The 13,339-nt window shown below is 52.7% G+C and overlaps 3 protein-coding genes across 15 annotated transcripts; 1 reads left to right on the top strand and 2 right to left on the bottom strand.

Moving 5' to 3' along the window:
* Nucleotides 1-1,212: 1,212 nt before the first annotated feature.
* LY6G5B (lymphocyte antigen 6 family member G5B) lies at nucleotides 1,213-4,539 on the bottom strand. The gene is made up of 3 exons (XM_055264546.2): nucleotides 3,744-4,539; nucleotides 3,468-3,596; nucleotides 1,213-2,888 (listed from the first exon to the last, which is right to left on the bottom strand). The coding sequence occupies exons 1-3, from the start codon at nucleotides 3,865-3,867 to the stop codon at nucleotides 2,488-2,490; spliced, it is 654 nt and encodes a 217-aa protein (XP_055120521.1). The 5' UTR covers nucleotides 3,868-4,539; the 3' UTR covers nucleotides 1,213-2,487.
* Nucleotides 4,540-4,673: 134 nt separating this feature from the next.
* CSNK2B (casein kinase 2 beta) lies at nucleotides 4,674-9,418 on the bottom strand. 4 transcript variants are annotated; one of them, XM_063632576.1, is made up of 7 exons: nucleotides 9,278-9,418; nucleotides 7,851-7,933; nucleotides 6,777-6,879; nucleotides 6,091-6,206; nucleotides 5,571-5,646; nucleotides 5,235-5,415; nucleotides 4,674-4,905 (listed from the first exon to the last, which is right to left on the bottom strand). In XM_063632576.1, the coding sequence occupies exons 1-7, from the start codon at nucleotides 9,321-9,323 to the stop codon at nucleotides 4,815-4,817; spliced, it is 696 nt and encodes a 231-aa protein (XP_063488646.1). In that variant the 5' UTR covers nucleotides 9,324-9,418; the 3' UTR covers nucleotides 4,674-4,814. The 4 variants fall into 4 exon arrangements, with proteins under 4 accessions (XP_063488646.1, XP_055120520.1, XP_063488647.1 ...); XM_055264545.2 differs by having other exon boundaries at nucleotides 5,235-5,424; XM_063632577.1 differs by lacking the exon at nucleotides 9,278-9,418 and adding an exon at nucleotides 8,548-8,702 and having other exon boundaries at nucleotides 5,235-5,424.
* Nucleotides 8,765-12,681, top strand: GPANK1 (G-patch domain and ankyrin repeats 1). 10 transcript variants are annotated; one of them, XM_055264543.2, is made up of 4 exons: nucleotides 8,765-8,895; nucleotides 9,771-9,934; nucleotides 10,197-10,924; nucleotides 12,056-12,681. In XM_055264543.2, the coding sequence occupies exons 3-4, from the start codon at nucleotides 10,299-10,301 to the stop codon at nucleotides 12,498-12,500; spliced, it is 1,071 nt and encodes a 356-aa protein (XP_055120518.1). In that variant the 5' UTR covers nucleotides 8,765-8,895; nucleotides 9,771-9,934; nucleotides 10,197-10,298; the 3' UTR covers nucleotides 12,501-12,681. The 10 variants fall into 10 exon arrangements, with proteins under 10 accessions (XP_055120518.1, XP_063488624.1, XP_055120517.1 ...); XM_063632554.1 differs by having other exon boundaries at nucleotides 10,200-10,924; XM_055264542.2 differs by having other exon boundaries at nucleotides 8,894-9,203.
* Nucleotides 12,682-13,339: the final 658 nt, after the last annotated feature.

Below are 13,339 nucleotides of genomic sequence, written 5' to 3' on the forward strand. Positions count from 1 at the left end.
GTTTAAAAAGGTTTTTTGTTTGTTTTTTTCTGGAGACAGTCTCGGTCTGTCGCCCAGGCTGGAGTACAGTAGCACGATCTCGGCTCACTGCAACCTCTGTCTCCCAGGTTCAAGCGATTCTCCTGCCTCAGCCTCCTGAGTAGCTGGGATTACAGACATGTGCCACCATGCCCAGCTAATTTTTGTATTTTTTTTTTGTTTTAGTAGAGATGGGTTTTCACCATGTTGGTCAGGCTGGTGTCGAACTCCTGAACTCATGATCTGCCTGCTTCGGCCTCCCAAAGTGCTGGGATTACAGGCAAGCCACCGTGCCCAGCCTTTTTTTTTTTTAAGACAGAGTTTCGCTCTTGTTGCCCTGTCTGGAGTGCAATGGTGTGATCTCAGCTCACCGCAACCTACACCTCCCAGGTTCAAGCAATTCTCCTGCCTCAGCCTCCCAAGTAGCTGGGATTACACGCATGCACCACCATGCCCGGCTAATTTTTCATATTTAGTAGAGACAAGATTTCACTATGTTGGTCAGGCTGGTCTCAACCCGACCTCAGGTGATCCACCCACCTCGGCCTCCCAAAGTTCAGGGATTATAGGCATGAGCCACCACACCTGGCCAAAAGTTTCTTTTCTTAGGTGAAAAGACCTGGTATCATCAGGGTCTAACTTTCTAGGTTTTGTAGGGTAAGTTTAAGGCTGGGAAGAATCACAGTCCCCATGCTTTGATCTCCAGCTAAGCAGAGGGTGGGGAGGGATGTGTGCCCTTTACAGGAGGCCAAGAGGAAGCCACAAACGCCAAGTGCAATGGAGAGGGCTCTGCAATCCTATTTGGATCCCACACCTCACTAACCCTCTATTTTTTTTTTTTTTTTGAGACAGAGTTTCACTCTTGTTGCCCAGGCTGGAGTGCAACGGTGCGATCTCAGCTCATCACCACCTCCATCTTCCAGGTTCAAGTGATTCTCCTGCCTCAGCCTCCCAAGTAGCTGTGATTACAGGTATGCGCTACCAAGCCCGGCTAATTTTGTATTTTTAGTAGCAATGGGGTTTCTCCATATTGGTCAGGCTGGTCTCAAACTCCCAACCTCAGGTGATCCGCCTGCCTCAGCCTCCCAAAGTGCTGGGATTACAGGCGTGAGCCACTGCACCAGGCATTAACCCTCTTTAATCTGTGTTTACCTGCCCACACCTGAGCCTGACCCCACAAACAATGTGACACAGTTTCAGCCCAGTCCCAGTTTATTGTGGAGGAAAATGGGGGACATGGAGCTGAGCAGAACAGACCCTTCCCTCTCCTCTCACAGGCCCCTAGGGAGATGGGTGTCAGGACTCAGTGAGGTGAAATGGGGCTGAGGAAGCCAGAGACTGACAAGAGAGGACAGGAGGCAGAACAAGACCAGGACAGGCGGGGGTTGGTGGAGACAGTGAGGCAGGGACACAAGATTGCCAAGTCAGGACATCTGCCCAGAATTCTATTCCTCATCCTTTTTTTTTTGGAGACGGAGTCTCACTGTGTCACCCAGGCTGGAGTGCAGTGGCGCGATCTTGGCTCACCGCAACCTCTGCCTCCCGGGTTCAAGTGATTCTCCTGTCTCAGCCTCCTGAGTAGCTGGGATTACAGAGGTGTGCCACCACACCCAGCTAATTTTTCTTTTTTTAATAGAGAGGGGTTTTTACCATGTTGGCCAGGCTGGTCTCAAACTCCCGACCTCAAGTGATCCACTCACCTCGGCCTCCCAAAGTGCTGGGATTACCGGTGTGAGCCACCATGCCCGGCCTCCTCGTCCTTCTTGCTGCTAGTTCAGTCTGGTACTGGGTCTTAGAGACAGGGACAAGACAGGGGAAACAGAGCTAGATCTCAATAGGCAGGTGACTGGATTGAGAGGGATGGGGGATACTGGAACACTCAGATGATGGGGAAGGAATGGAGGAACCACTGTGCCTTTCCCAGGTCAGCCTGTCTGGGCAGAATCCACACTAGAGATTCTTTTCTAGGGGGAAGAACAGCACCAGTGCTCAGCCAGGCACGGTGGCTCACACCTGTAATCCTGGCACTTTGGGAGGCCGAGGAGGGCAGATTACGAGGTCAGGAGTTCGAGACCAGCCTGACCAACATGGTGAAACCCCGTCTCTACTAAAAATACAAAAAATTAGCCAGGCGTGGTGGTGCACGCCTGTAGTCCCAGCTACTCGGGAGGCTGAGGCAGGAGAATCGCTGGAACCCGGGAGGTGGAGGTTGCAGTGAGCAGAGATCATGTCACTGCACTCCACCCTGGGTGACAGAGCAAGACTCCGTCTCAAACAAACAAAAAAATAGCACCAGAGTTCAAGAGATAAAATTACACCAAAGTCATATAGATGCTAGTGGTACAACAGAGGGAGGCCTAAGAAATCACAGTGACCAAAGAATGTGGGTGTTTTCAGAGAGGGCAGTGCAGGATGCTGAGGGTGTTACAGAAAGATACTTGCACAGTGGAATTCAGGAAGGGTGAGGTGTCAGAGTCCAGCCTGGGGAAGAACCAAAAGTCCTGAACTATTGAGGAACAAGTATATGCGGCGCAGCTCAGCAAAAGACAAGCCCAGGTTCAGGGGCAGTGTGACCATGGGGTCCAGGCCATCAGGCTCCTTCCCAGCATGGAAATTGGGGAGGGGCAGTGAGAGGTTCAGGGCCTGGTAGAACCACTGAATCTGGGAGTGAGACAGAGGCAGGGCCAGGGGCCTGTCATGGGGCTCTGGCAGGGAGCTCTGGAGTTGGGGGCTTGACCAGGAGTTGCAATAATCGTACTGGCAGCACTGGGCCTGATACCAGTACTCTGCAAAGTAGGTGTTGCGTTTTTCTTGGCAGCGGTAGGAATTGTACTGTCCACAGCCTCGAACGATGAAGCGAACCTTGACATCTGAGGGAGAGGGGAAAGCTGATAACCCCTTCCAATAGCTTCCCATAGTCCATGAACCCCTGCTACTGACTTTTCCCATCCCTCACCCAGACCTAACTTACTTCTAACCCAGATTCCTTCAAGAGGCTAGAAAAGTGAGCTCTGCTGGCCCCCTAGAACCTTAGACCCCTCCTTCCAAGATTCTTCTGGTTTTTTTTGAGACAGGGTCTAGCTCTGTCACCCAGACTGGAGTGTGGTGATGCAATCTTGACTCACTGCAACCTCTGCCTCCTGAGTTTTAAGAGATCTCCCACCTCAGCCTCCCGAGTAGCTGGGACTACAGGTGCACACCACCATCCTGGCTATTTTTTTGTAGAGACAGGGTCTCACTATGTTGCCTAGGCTGGTCTTGAACTCTAGAGCTTAAGTGATCCACCTGCCTCAGCCTCCCAAAGTGCTAGGGTTACAGGCATGAGCCATTGCACTGAGCCCCTCCTCTCTTCTTATACCCCATGCCCGGAGCAGCCATGATCTGTGAGAGGAGAGAAGACCAAGCCATTGGCTGCCCCACCAGCAGCCCCTTCCTGGGACCTTATTTACCATAATAGATCGTGATCACCATGCACGGGGATGAGCTGCTGATGGTACACTTCTCTGAGCCTGAAATGCATCCTACAGAAGGGTCTTCTAAGAGGCAGAAGTGGCACATCCGGATGTCGGGAACAGGAACTGGGGAGGCAGAAGGAGGGATGGAAGCACTGGGTCACTCTCAAATACCCTGGGCCAGTAGGAAGCCCGATTATCCATGGCCACACTCCACCCCCTTCCTGGACTCAGTTACCCCTTCCTCCCTCCCTGCCCCTGGGCCCCACTTACCCTTTCCTACTGTGAAGCCCACCATGACCAGCACACCTACAAGCATATGGGCCTTCATTTTGGAATTCTGGGGAGACAGGCAGTTCCTGAGGGATGCCCTGAAACCCCACTTTCCTGTGACCATGCTCCTTAATCCTGAGCTGCAAGGTAGTTTTGACAAGGTCTGAGCAGGAGCTGCTGTAAATGCAGAGCTATATTCCTGCTTGGGGCAAGATCCTGGCTGGGACGGAAGTTATTAACTTGGCAGGAGAGACAGCATGTCCTCACCCACAACGTCTGGTTCCTGAGTGTGGGAGCAATGGCCCAGATGGGGTAATACCTGGACACTACCAGGTTTTTTATCCCGTGTCTACCTTTGTCTTGCATACCCTCCAAAGACCTATTCCCTCCCTTGGAAAGTCCATGGGTTAGTGTCTATCTCTGCCACCATCTGCTGTCGTCCTCATACAACAGGGCCAATCCCCACTGTGCTGGGACAACCTGGCCAGGAAATCAAGCATCCCCATCCTTCTGAGATGAGCAGTCTCAGCTCCACCAGCAGGGGGCACATACACATCACTGAGCAGCAATTCTGGACCTTGTCCCACCTCGTTCCACCCTTTAGTTATACTGACTTTAGGCTACTTTTAAAACTAAAAGATGGAGCTGCTGATTAAGCCCCTTACAGTATAAACAGACAGTCATAGGTATCCTAACAAATACTTCTCATCTTTGAAACATGCTTTGTCTTTTCCTTTTGACCTTGCACTTCGTCACACGCAGTCCTAGGAATTCTGTTCTGCTCTATACTAAAAACATCACCCAATCCACTGAGCACAAATCTGTACTGGTTTTCAATCTGGGGAGGGTGGGCTGGGCCATGAGGGCCCCTGGAGTCCAACACACCATCACCTTCCCTTCCCCAACCGCAAGCACCAGCAGACTAGCTCATGGCCTTTTCTTCCACTTTATTTCATATTCCCACCACAATAATGACTCCTTTAATTTAAACTAAAAACCATACAGGGTTCCTGAAAGGGTGGCAAAAAAGAAAGGAAGAGTCAAAGACTGCAGGACAGGTGGGGGAGGGAATCAGCGAATCGTCTTGACTGGGCTCTTGAAGTTGCTGGCGGCTTGGAGCTGCAGCTGGTAGGCCATCGGATGGATCTTGAAACCGTAGAGCCTAGGCCAGGGCAGAGGTCAGAGAAGCAGCAGCATGAGCCCCATCCAGGCCCTGCCAGTCACCTGCATTCCCACCTCCCCACCTGAGCTCCTCCATGGACCTGCTCAGAGCTTAAGCCTAGTGGTTCCCAACTTCTCAGCTCAAGAAAATTCTATGATAAGGTAACTGAAGGATAGACAATCAAATAACTTTCCCACAGTCACTCAGCAGGGAGATGCCCTGATTCTGGGAGAAGCAGGCCTCAAGAAAGGGCCATGCCCTGTCCTCCCCTCTCTCTGGGGGATCTTGGGCCTTTCCTTTGACACTTAATGACTCTCCCTGCTCCCTACCTGGGCACAAACTGGTTGGCAGGTCTCTTGGGCCGGTACTCGGGATGCACCATGAAGAGCATGTGAGGGAAACCAGTGCCGAAGTAGGCGCCATCCGTGTGATGGTGTCTTGATGACTTGGGTGTGTACACATCCATGCACTTGGGGCAGTAGAGCTTCACCATGGCTTCACCTGGGATGTCTGAAAGGCCTGGGAGACAGCCAGACTCAGCAGGCCAGGTATCCCCCTATTCCTACCTAACCTCCCCTCAGGACTCAGGCTCCAATATGTTGAGCCCCAACTCCTTCCCATAAGACTGCCACACAGTGCCTTCCTTTCCCTTCTTCAACACTCACCAATGGGAAGCATTGGCTGGTTCTCACAGTACACACGAGGACAGTAACCAAAGTCTCCTTGCTGGTACTTTTCCAACTGAGGTAAATAAAATGGAAGGGGTTGGCACGTAGGTGTAAAAAGAAGAGGCAACTCCCTTCACAGCCCAACCCACTTCACTCTGTCCCCTACTCCTCCCACCTCTGTCCAGAGGCCCCTTCTCTGGCCTAGATGGGCTCTCAAACTTCTGTGTTGCCTTTCTTTCAATTAGGCAGGCTACAAACCATCAGAGCCATTTGCTGTTTGTTCCTTGAGGAAGAGGCAGTCTATCACAACTCTCTGATTCAAGGTCTGTCTCCCTCCCTGAAAACGATCCCTTCAGGATGACCCCCAATCAGAATTCAATTCCCAGGCCCAAGTTCTGGGGTTCTTCCCCTCTTCTCAGCTAGCTTCCTTAAACAGGGTTTAAACATGACTTCCTGCTGCAGGAACCTGTGTCTCTTACTGCTCAGAAGGAGGCAAGTAGGAGCAGAGAGGTCTCACCATCTGGGCGATGCCACGGTTGGTAAGGATGTAGCGGGCGTGGATCAACCCATAAAGCATCTCGGCTGCCTGCTCAATCAGGTCACTCTGGTTGGGATTGTCTTCCAGTTCTTCATCTGAAACACAGCCCAGCCAAATGCAACCACTTGTTTTTCAGCTTTCCTTAGGTGCCCTGCCCATATCCAGGGGCTGCGGGCTATTCAGTTTGCCTAGCACCTACTTTTTGGGCCTTACCCCATCCAACATCTGGGCATGTGACCCAGAAACCTGGGCTTCTCACCCTTGCACCAACCGAAGACAGTTCTGCCTTCTCTTCACACCTCTTCAGCCTCTGCTCCTCGCTCTCCCTCCCAACTCCCTCCTCAATACATAACTGCAACAATGTCAATGCAGAAGATGAAACTCTAGACTGGAAGGTGCAAAGCAGAAGAAATAGACAATAAACCAGACCCATGAGGAAACGCATTTTGGAATAGGTCTGAACTGTGCATTTAGAAAGCATGAGAATGAGTGATATACGTCACAAAACTAGACAAGAGTCAGGTGGCGGATCAAAATAAAGCATGAATTTGGGGTTAAAAAAATCAGAGAACCAAAGGAAATTTCAAAATTCAAGCAAATGAATAGAGATTTGAAGAGAAAAATAGTGCACGCACACACACAAAACAACCCTGAGGGTGCCTCACCAGGCTCCAGGTCCAAGATCATGTCTAGAGCTTGTCGATAGTGAGGGACCTGCTCATTGAGTCCAGTAAGATTAAATTTGTCCTGGATGTAGTCTTCATCCACCTGTCAGGACATGGAAGCCAAGAGGGAACCCATATCAAAATCCCCATCTTTGACCTGGGCAAAATGCTCTAAGTGATGCCTTATCATCAACACAACTGCATCCGTTCTGCTTGTTTCTCACTCCCAACTCAGCAGAAATACTTGTGTCTCTCCCTAGTTCACCTATACTCCCTCCCATAAAAGCTTTGGCTTTTCTTTTCTAAGGATAAGCAGGTACAGCAATCTTTTTCTTAGACATTCTTTTCAAGATCTTTGTCCCTACTCCTGTACCCCATCTCTAGGAACCAGTTTTGTCCTCTCAGCTGGCTAAGGAAGGTGGAAGCTGAACAGCATGGTTTCTGAACAAAACATTTCAATGTGTAGCATTTCAATTTTCCCAAAGGCCACCTGAGACAAGTACTAGCAGTGCCACTTTAGTAACAAAAGATATAGGCCAGGCGCAATGGCTCACGCCTGTAATCCCAGCACTTTGGGAGGCCGAGGTAGGCAGATCACCTGAGGTCTGGAGTTCGAGACCAGCCTGGCCAACATGGTGAAACCCTGTCTCTACTAAAAATACAAAAATTAGCCGGGCGTGGTGGCAGGCACTTGTAATCCCAGCTACTTGGGAGGCTGGAGCAGGAGAATCGCTTGAACCTGGGAGGCAGAGGTTGCAGTGAGCCGAGATCACACCACTACACTCCAGCCTGGGTGACAGAGTGAGACCCAGTTTCAAAAAAAAGACAAAGAAAAAGAAAAAGATACAAATTGCCTAGCCCAATGTTATATTGCTGGAGGGTGGCAGAGTCGGGAGTTGGGCCCCAGTTTTGCCACTTTAGCACAGGTTCGTTGGGGTTTATAGAGGAGACTCTTTGCTGATGGGAAGTTGTCAAGTAGCATGTAAGAGAACAGTGTAGAAGTGGAATATGTGAAGGAACGTCTGGTGGGAAGATACGTGAAGCTGGCAAGTAGGGAGGTTGAAGAGAACTCACTTCACAGAAGAATTCATTGCCACGGAGCCCACAGAACCAGGAAATCCAGGACACCTCCTCTGAGCTGCTCATCTTCACGTCAGCTGGAAAAAGAAGAGTGTCAGTAAAGCTCAAGTTCTCCTTCCCTGCCTCTGGTATATCCTCCCTCCTCCCACATTCGGCCCTCCAACCACGGGAGAATTCGGAACCACCGTTTCTTAAAGCATCCCAAACTCTGAAGCACTCCTCTCCAGCTCCTCTAATTTACATCTCAGCCCCTTTTCTTTGAAGTTAAACATTCTTTGGGGTCCCACCACTTCAAAGAAGCCAACAGATACTTTGACCCACCAGCCCGACCCACATCCCTGGAGCTCCCGAAGGCCAGGGCCCTCTCTCCTCTGTGTCAACTCCGGCAGGGACCTCGACTCAAGCTCCCTACCAGTGCAAGTCTCTGTATGACCCCGGCGCCTTTCCCAAGGGTTTTCAAGTTTATCATTCTCAAGCAAGAACCGGGCTCCTCCTTTTCTCACGGGTTGGGGGCGACTGTCAGGTCCCTTTCACCGCAATCCACACATCCCCCCTCCGCTCGTCAGGCCACCTCTCCCTCCTTCGTGCCGGACCTGGTCGCTTCCTCCCCCGCCCCCACATCAAAGTCCGGAGACCCCATGTGCCGCTCCCAGAGACAAGGGGCTCGGAGCAGCAACGACTTCAGACTCACCGGCTGGACGGGGACCAGGACTGGGGTGGGGTAGGGAAGTTGGTACTTCCAAGGAACGGCGGCGACCGCTACAGCGCAAGCCGCGGACCCGACCGCGGGAGGCGAAGTCGGGTGGGGGGAGTGGAAATTAGGGAGGGTGGGGAAGAGGGCAACACGCAAGCGCCAAGGGTCAAGTGCCGCGGTGGATGCCGGGACGCGGAGTCCCCGGTAGAGAAAGAAACTGCCTAAATGAGAGAAAGCGAACTACCAATCCCAGGATGACCCGCGCATGACCTGGCTGTCACGAAGCCCCAAAGGAGGACGCTTGCGGGCGGGGCACAACGAGAAGCCACCGGAAGCGGAAGCTAGGTACGGCGTTCGGGGCCCAGGAGTCTGGGCAATATAGTTGTGTGCTCACTGGATGAAGAGGCTGACTTAGGGCGGGGAAAGGAGGGAACCAGGCTGGACCCCTCCCCGCAGCTCTCCTCACAGTTCCCCTCTAGTCCCGGCGCGGCGCTGCTGCCCAGAGGACTGGCCTATCCTCGGCCAATCCGCTGGGTCCTTATTGCCTGTTGGGCCCCTAGTGCGAATCAGTCCCGCCAGAGACCCTTGACGGGCCTCCTGTTTCACTCTGGGCTCCAGCCTCATGAGGCGAGAGGCGCGGCTTGGCTCTCTGCGTAGGTATGGGTAGGGTGGGGTGGGGTGGGGTGAGCTGAGCGGTGTGAGAACCAGAACGGCCCAGTGCGCTAACCTGAGGTGGTGCCAGCCATTCTGCTCGTCCCCTTGCACTTCTCCATTTCCCCTTAGGCTGTAAGTATGGCCTTCGAACCCTGGTCAGAGTAATGGTGAGGGGCAGGCGTGACTTATTTCGTTATACGGCTTCTCGGCATTCCACAGGTTTCCCTCCGCCTCCTGAGGGCCTTTCCTAACCCAGAGAGTGGATTCCTAGCTCCAGAAAATGGGCTTGGAGCGGGGGCCACGTTGAGGAAGGCGAAGGGCATTGTGGGGGCGTTATGTAAATAAAAGTAGGATCCCAACCGACAGATCCTGATGCTCGCGCCACCTGGGCGCGCGGAGCTTTGCTCGTTTACTATTGGAAAAGCTCCAGCGCGGGAAACTGAACCCGGAGCTTTGCGCACGCCTGAGCCCTCAAGTAATGTGGGTTGTGGTTTTTGTTGTTGTTGTCGCCACGCATGCGTCTTCGTGCCGTGTGGCTATTTGATTGTGTCAACTCTTCTGATCAGAATAGCGCCATTTTGCGGTACGGAAGCTACACAGCAACACGTATAGGAGCCTCTCCCCGAGATCTTCTAGGGAGCGACCTGTCTGTTTTTGTTTGGGAAGAGGAAACTCCGAAATGGGATCGCGGAAGACTTAAAGGGCCAGCCTGATTTTTTTTTTCCTACTGGTATGTCTTTTACGGGGTGGGAAAGTGGTTTCAGAAAGAGGCTGGTATTTATTGTTGGTGAGGATGGGGGTGGGGGCCGGACGCAGGACCTCTGGACAACAGTCTCATGGAGTTTTATTAATCTTTACTAAGGAGCACAGTCGGTATTGTAGGGTTCCATGTTTTTACGCAAAACCTCTGTCTCTTAGGCCCTGCAGAGTCCTAAGTTGCGGGGTCACTTTAGCGGCAGGAAAGTGTTTTTGACTACTTTTTCTCATCCCAGCAGGTCTCTGAGGCTCTGGTTGCTACAGGGTCATCAGGAGCTTGGCTTGCTTGTCTCATCCTTCCCTTGCCTGGTATCATTTTCTCAGTTCTCCCAAAAGCCATGTCCCGGCCCTTGCTCATCACCTTCACCCCAGCCACTGACCCCAGCGACCTCTGGAAGGATGGGCAGCAGCAGCCACAGCCCGAGGAGCCAGAGTCCACCCTGGATGGGACTGCAGCCCGAGCTTTCTATGAGGCCCTGATTGGGGATGAGAGCAGTGCTCCTGACTCCCAGAGATCTCAGACTGAACCTGCCAGAGAAAGAAAGAGAAAGAAAAGAAGAATAATGAGGGCACCTGCAGCAGAAGCAGTGGCAGAAGGAGCATCAGGAAGACATGGACAAGGGAGATCCCTTGAGGCTGAGGATAAGATGACTCACCGGATACTGAGGGCAGCCCAGGAGGGGGACCTGGCAGAACTTAGGAGACTGCTGGAGCCGCATGAGGCAGGAGGAGCTGGGGGGAATATCAACGCCCGGGATGCCTTCTGGTGGACCCCACTGATGTGTGCTGCTCGAGCGGGCCAGGGGGCAGCTGTGAGCTATCTCCTGGGCCGTGGGGCTGCCTGGGTGGGGGTCTGTGAGCTGAGTGGCAGGGATGCGGCTCAGCTCGCTGAAGAAGCTGGCTTCCCTGAGGTAGCCCGCATGGTCAGGGAGAGCCATGGAGAGACAAGGAGCCCAGAGAACGGGTAAGGGGAAATTTTAGCTCAGACCCATGTCTCATTGTGTTCTGCCTCTCCCAGCCACACCACACCAGAGGCCCCAGCACAGTGCTGAAGAGTTCTTTCCTTATCCTCATGTGTAGGTTGACAAGGTAGTATAGTCAAGTGGTTATGAACATGAGCTCCCTGGATTTAAAGCCACTTACTTGGGCAAACAACCTAATGTCTGCATGTTCCAGTTTTCTCATTTTAGAAATGGGGGCAGTAAGGATTATTGTTAGGATTCAATGGGTTAACATATGTAAAATGCTAGAATAGTGCATGCCGCGTAGTATGCAGTACATGAATGTTAGCTATAGTCATTATCACTAATGTCCCTCTCCTTGCCCAAGAGTTTGCTAGGTCTGGTTACCATTTTTTTCTTTCAACTATTCTGCTCTGGATCCCACAAAGGTTTAAAGAAATTTGTTTTTAAGACCAGTCAAGTGCAGTAGTGAGAAGGAGGGGAAAAGTAGAGTAAGGAGCTTGATCTGTAACTGAGTGAACAATCAATTCAGATAACTCACCACCACCTTTGGACCAGCCTGGATCCCTCATTGTTAAGTAGGAAGGAAGGCAATTTGTCCCTTTTTTTTATTTTGAGACAAAATCTCACTCGTCTCACTCTGTCGCCCAGGCTGGTGTGCAGTGGTGTGATGTCAGCTCACTGCAACCTCCACTTCCTGGGCTCAAGCATATTTTTTGTAGAAAGCAGGCTTTGCCAGGACATGGTGGCCTGTGCCTGTAATCCCAGCTACTTGGGAGGCTGAGGCAGGAGAATCGCTAAGGTGGAGGTTGCAGTGAGCCAAGATCATGCCACTGCACTCCAGCCTGGGCAGCAGAGCAAGACTCCATCTCAAAAAAAAAAAAAAAAAAAAAAAAGCAGGCGTTGCCATTTTGCCCAGGCTGTTCTCAAACTCCTGAGCTCAAAGCCATCTGCCCACCTCTGCTTCCCAAAGTGTTGGGATTACAGGCGTGAGCCACTATGCCCAGCTGGCAATTTGTTCCTTAGCAGAAAAGCTGAAAAGATCCTGTCCTACCCTGCCAGCCCCCTCTGAGGCCTCAACTCTTCCCCTTTTCATTCCCCTGCCCTTAATGCTTTTTCTTCTTTCTCTGCAGGTCTCCCACTCCCTCCCTCCAGTACTGCGAGAACTGTGACACCCACTTCCGAGATTCCAACCACCGCACATCCACTGCTCACCTGCTGTCACTGTCCCAGGGTCCTCAGCCTCCGAACCTTCCACTTGGGGTGCCCATCTCCAGCCCGGGCTTCAAACTGCTGCTGAGGGGGGGCTGGGAGCCAGGAATGGGGCTGGGACCCCGGGGTGAGGGCCGTGCCAACCCCATCCCCACTGTCCTCAAGAGGGACCAGGAAGGACTAGGCTACAGATCAGCACGCCAGCCCCGAGTGACACATTTCCCAGCTTGGGATACTCGAGCTGTGGCTGGGAGGGAGAGACCCCCTCGGGTGGCCACACTGAGCCGGAGGGAGGAGAGAAGGAGGGAGGAGAAAGACAGGGCTTGGGAGCGGGATCTAAGGACTTACATGAACCTCGAGTTCTGACTTTGGTAAAGTCTGACCCTCGTCTGCTGCTGAAGTCTGAACTTGGGCCTCTGACCTGGGCCCTTTGACTTCCCCTTCCTGGGATCTGCCCAGGTGCAGATCCTCAAGTTTTTGGTCAGTGGGCTCTGTCTTTGTGAGAGATAGGCTGAGAGTGAGAAATAAATCAACCTTTTGTGGTTTATTCACTTTTCTGGAAGCTATTTTGAGGAAGCCAAACAGAAGCCTGGGAGCCACATGCAAGTCCCACCTGAGTCAGAAGGGGCAGCCTCTCCAGGTGGCATAATAAGGTCACCTCCCTTCCAATCTGGGTTCACTTTCAGGTCCCAGCCCCTCCTGGGAGTCCCCCACCTATTCTTTCAACTCCCCTGGGCCAGGAATTGCCTAGCTCCATGCAAGTCTCACTTCCCCCAGGAGGTGTTCCCTGACTACAGCCAATTCACTGATTTCACAAACATAAGTCCATATACTATGTGCCAAGAATACAGATAAAGACATTCCCAAGTGAGGAGCGCCTCTGCCCAGCCACCCATCGTCTGGGAAGTGAGGAGCGCCTCTGCCCGGCCACCCATCGTCTGGGAAGTGAGGAGCGCCTCTGCCCGGCCGCCCCGTCTGGGAAGTGAGGAGCGCCTCTGCCCGGCCGCCCCGTCTGGGAAATGAGGAGCGCCTCTGCCTGGCCACCTATCGTCTAGGAAGTGAGGAGCGCCTCTGCCCGGCCGCCCCGTCCGGGAGGAAGTGAGGAGCGCCTGTGCCCGGCCGCCCCGTCCGGGAAGAAGTGAGGAGCGCCTCTGCCCGGCCGCCCCGTCCGGGAAGAAGTGAGGAGCGCCTCTGCCCGGCCGCCC

This window comes from Symphalangus syndactylus, chromosome 23 (assembly GCF_028878055.3).
Source record: "Symphalangus syndactylus isolate Jambi chromosome 23, NHGRI_mSymSyn1-v2.1_pri, whole genome shotgun sequence".
In the NCBI taxonomy this organism is placed as follows: Eukaryota; Metazoa; Chordata; class Mammalia; order Primates; family Hylobatidae; genus Symphalangus; species Symphalangus syndactylus.